The following is a 2,629-nucleotide window of genomic DNA, read 5'->3' on the forward strand; positions in this document are numbered from 1 at the left end:
TCTTCGGGACAAAATAATTTATCTATTTCCAAACATCTATATAACCATCCAAGAGGGATTATACCCGATGAAAAACAATTCCAAGGTTTCCCAATAGGAACCAAATACACTCAACTGATCCAAAACAAATCTTTCTTTACAAGGCAAACATGATTTATTCGGCAACATCGCAAAACAGCATTTTCTCTAAATTGTGAACTGAAACCACAAGACAGCAGTTTCTTGAGGATAACAGTCATGTTCAAGTGAAGTTCAAGTGACTAACTAAAAGTACCATAGAAAAATTTGATAACTCAGAAATTGGGTATGTGAAAAACTTTTAAACTGAGAACTGAGTTACAAAGAAATCAATGCAGTTATTATTATTAAACCAGCAAGGAAACATCAACTTCAGATGCTTTGCTACAGTTTGAAGTTTTGAAAATCAATAGCCCCAGTTATCGTTCCTTATCTCATCATCAAACTTCTTCTTCAGCTCAGGATGCTTGGCAAAGTACTCATCAGCAGTCATGGTGCTGAGCTTTTTCTGTGAAAATAAATGACAGCATGAGAGGTTTATATATTTTATAAAACTGAAAGCCCTATGCGGTGATTTCTATTACCTTCAACTCTTGCACATCAGCAATTTCCTTTTCTAAACGCTCAGACTCCTTCCAAGATTTCTCCTCTGCCTCTTTAAGCTCAATCAACTGCAGCCAGAAAACACACAAATAGCAAAACACGATTTAAATCTTAGGTATAATCACTCTGCAACAAAATAAGAAGTAAAGATTTGACAAAGGTCCTCACCAGTGAATCAAATTTAGTCTTGTATTTAGGGGTCACTGTGTCTACAAACTTGGGGACCTCAATGCCTGCAAAGAAACCATCGCAGAAAAACTTCAATTTGAATTATAGGTAAGTGAAACAGTAAAAACACAACAGGCAATTTTGGTTGTATGTGGGTGCACACTAAAGGGAAATATCAAGTGATAGTGTTAGCAAAGCTAATCTTGAGCATCTATGTAATAGATTAAATGGTTAAGAACTCAATTCTCACCTAGTGGTAGCACCTGATACACTCAATTTTTTGCCGGATAGTAATTCAAATGCAGGATTTAAGTCTCGTTTGGAAGAGCTTATTTCAGCTTATCTTACAGGATAAGTGCTCACACAAGTAATTGGGTGAACTTTTGAAAATAGCTTATAACATCCATATAAGTTGTTTTTAGCTTATTTTTATAAGTTCCTCAGGTTAGTTTATTACTTTATGCCTATAAGCTATTTTGAGGTTACTTCAATAAGCTTATGAAGAAGTGCTTATTAACATAAGCGTTTAACTAAGGGTTTTACCCAAACGACTGCATAAGTTTTGAATCTTCATCCCAGAATTGATTTTGAAACTATAATTAATTGTGAAAGGAATGCTCAAACATAAACACCTAGAAATTCATTTTGATAATAAAAAATCAATTATGACTATTATGAATGTACATCCAAACACCCTATCATTACATTTTAACCAATGATATTACTAACCAAAGCGCAAGGCTCAACGACTACTTTCAAGCATTGCAGACACAACAAATACCACAGCAAGCTTATATAAATATAAATCATATACAATTTCCCAATTCTAGTTCCTAGTGAATAGTCTACACATGCATATATTCTAAATTTTTGTATATTCAAATAACAAACAAACAGTTCCAAAATCTCCACAACAAGTTTTCTATATCCTAAATTTCCATTATAACAATGTAACTATAGATTAAAGGCATTCATTCAGGAAATGGTGGTGGTTGAAGAACATACTCTCATAATGCTCCTTGTACATATCCACCAAACGAGAGCCAATTCCCTTTCTGTAATAATCCCAGTCTATGGGCTCAGGCTCCTACACACATTCAAAATCACAAGATTAACAAACCAAACCAAACCAAACCATGATTAACCATCGATTAATTCGAAAATGATAGAACAGAATCTGGAATCTAAAACTGTAATCGGTGTTGAACATTTTTGCCCTAAAATCCAGCAAATCGAATCGATCTAAGAATAATCGAGATGGAAATTGGGATCCGATTTGATCTGACCTGGCTGAACTTGGTTTGGAGCTGGGAGTTGACATCGTCGAAAGCGCGACGGAGGTTGGAAAACTCCCTGCGAGCTTCATCGGAGACGAGAAGCTTGGCCATTCCTTCCCAGTCGATGTTCTTTCCAGCCTTGAATGCTACATCCACCACTTTCTTCCCTGCTCCGCTCATTTTCTCGGTGATTTTCTCTCCTCCCAAACGCGATTCTGATTCTTCTTCTTCTGAGACAGACACCAGTTTTCACGCCCCTTTTCCTCTATCACTAGTTCACTACCCTTCCTCGGGTTGTTCATGGGCCGGGCCATAACACTTCATCATGGGCTTGGGCCTTTTGTTTTTTGTCAAACCCATGAGGTATTCAAATTCATCCTTAAAACAATGCAACCATATAAGGGGTTCGGCTATGATCACCACCACAAGTCAGGGCATGTCTCAAGGACCACATGTTGCTTATAGAGATACTTATAGATCGTCTACTAACATAACCCTCACATTGAGACTCAAAATCAAACACATAACATTTTAGAGGAAAGTGTTTCGTCTTTACCGATTAA

At 36.6% G+C, this 2,629-nt stretch overlaps 1 protein-coding gene across 1 annotated transcript; it reads right to left on the minus strand.

Moving 5' to 3' along the window:
- On the minus strand, positions 1-2,316 carry LOC130720318 (ATP synthase subunit d, mitochondrial). Its single transcript, XM_057570947.1, has 5 exons — positions 2,076-2,316; positions 1,795-1,876; positions 790-854; positions 603-689; positions 1-526 (listed from the first exon to the last, which is right to left on the minus strand). The coding sequence occupies exons 1-5, from the start codon at positions 2,244-2,246 to the stop codon at positions 425-427; spliced, it is 507 nt and encodes a 168-aa protein (XP_057426930.1). The 5' UTR covers positions 2,247-2,316; the 3' UTR covers positions 1-424.
- Between the last annotated feature and the right edge of the window lie 313 nt (positions 2,317-2,629).

This window comes from Lotus japonicus, chromosome 5, assembly GCF_012489685.1.
Source record: "Lotus japonicus ecotype B-129 chromosome 5, LjGifu_v1.2".
Classification (NCBI taxonomy): domain Eukaryota; kingdom Viridiplantae; phylum Streptophyta; class Magnoliopsida; order Fabales; family Fabaceae; genus Lotus; species Lotus japonicus.

Bases quoted from the DNA above. Each gene is read 5' to 3' on its own strand.
- LOC130720318 (XM_057570947.1), bottom strand. From the start codon at position 2,246: ATGAGCGGAGCAGGGAAGAAAGTGGTGGATGTAGCATTCAAGGCTGGA. The intron at 690-789 runs GTGAGGACCTTT...TTCTGGCTGCAG, and splicing joins AGACTAAATTTGATTCACTG to TTGATTGAGCTTAAAGAGGC. The intron at 527-602 runs GTAATAGAAATC...TTATTTTCACAG, and splicing joins CTGATGTGCAAGAGTTGAAG to AAAAAGCTCAGCACCATGAC.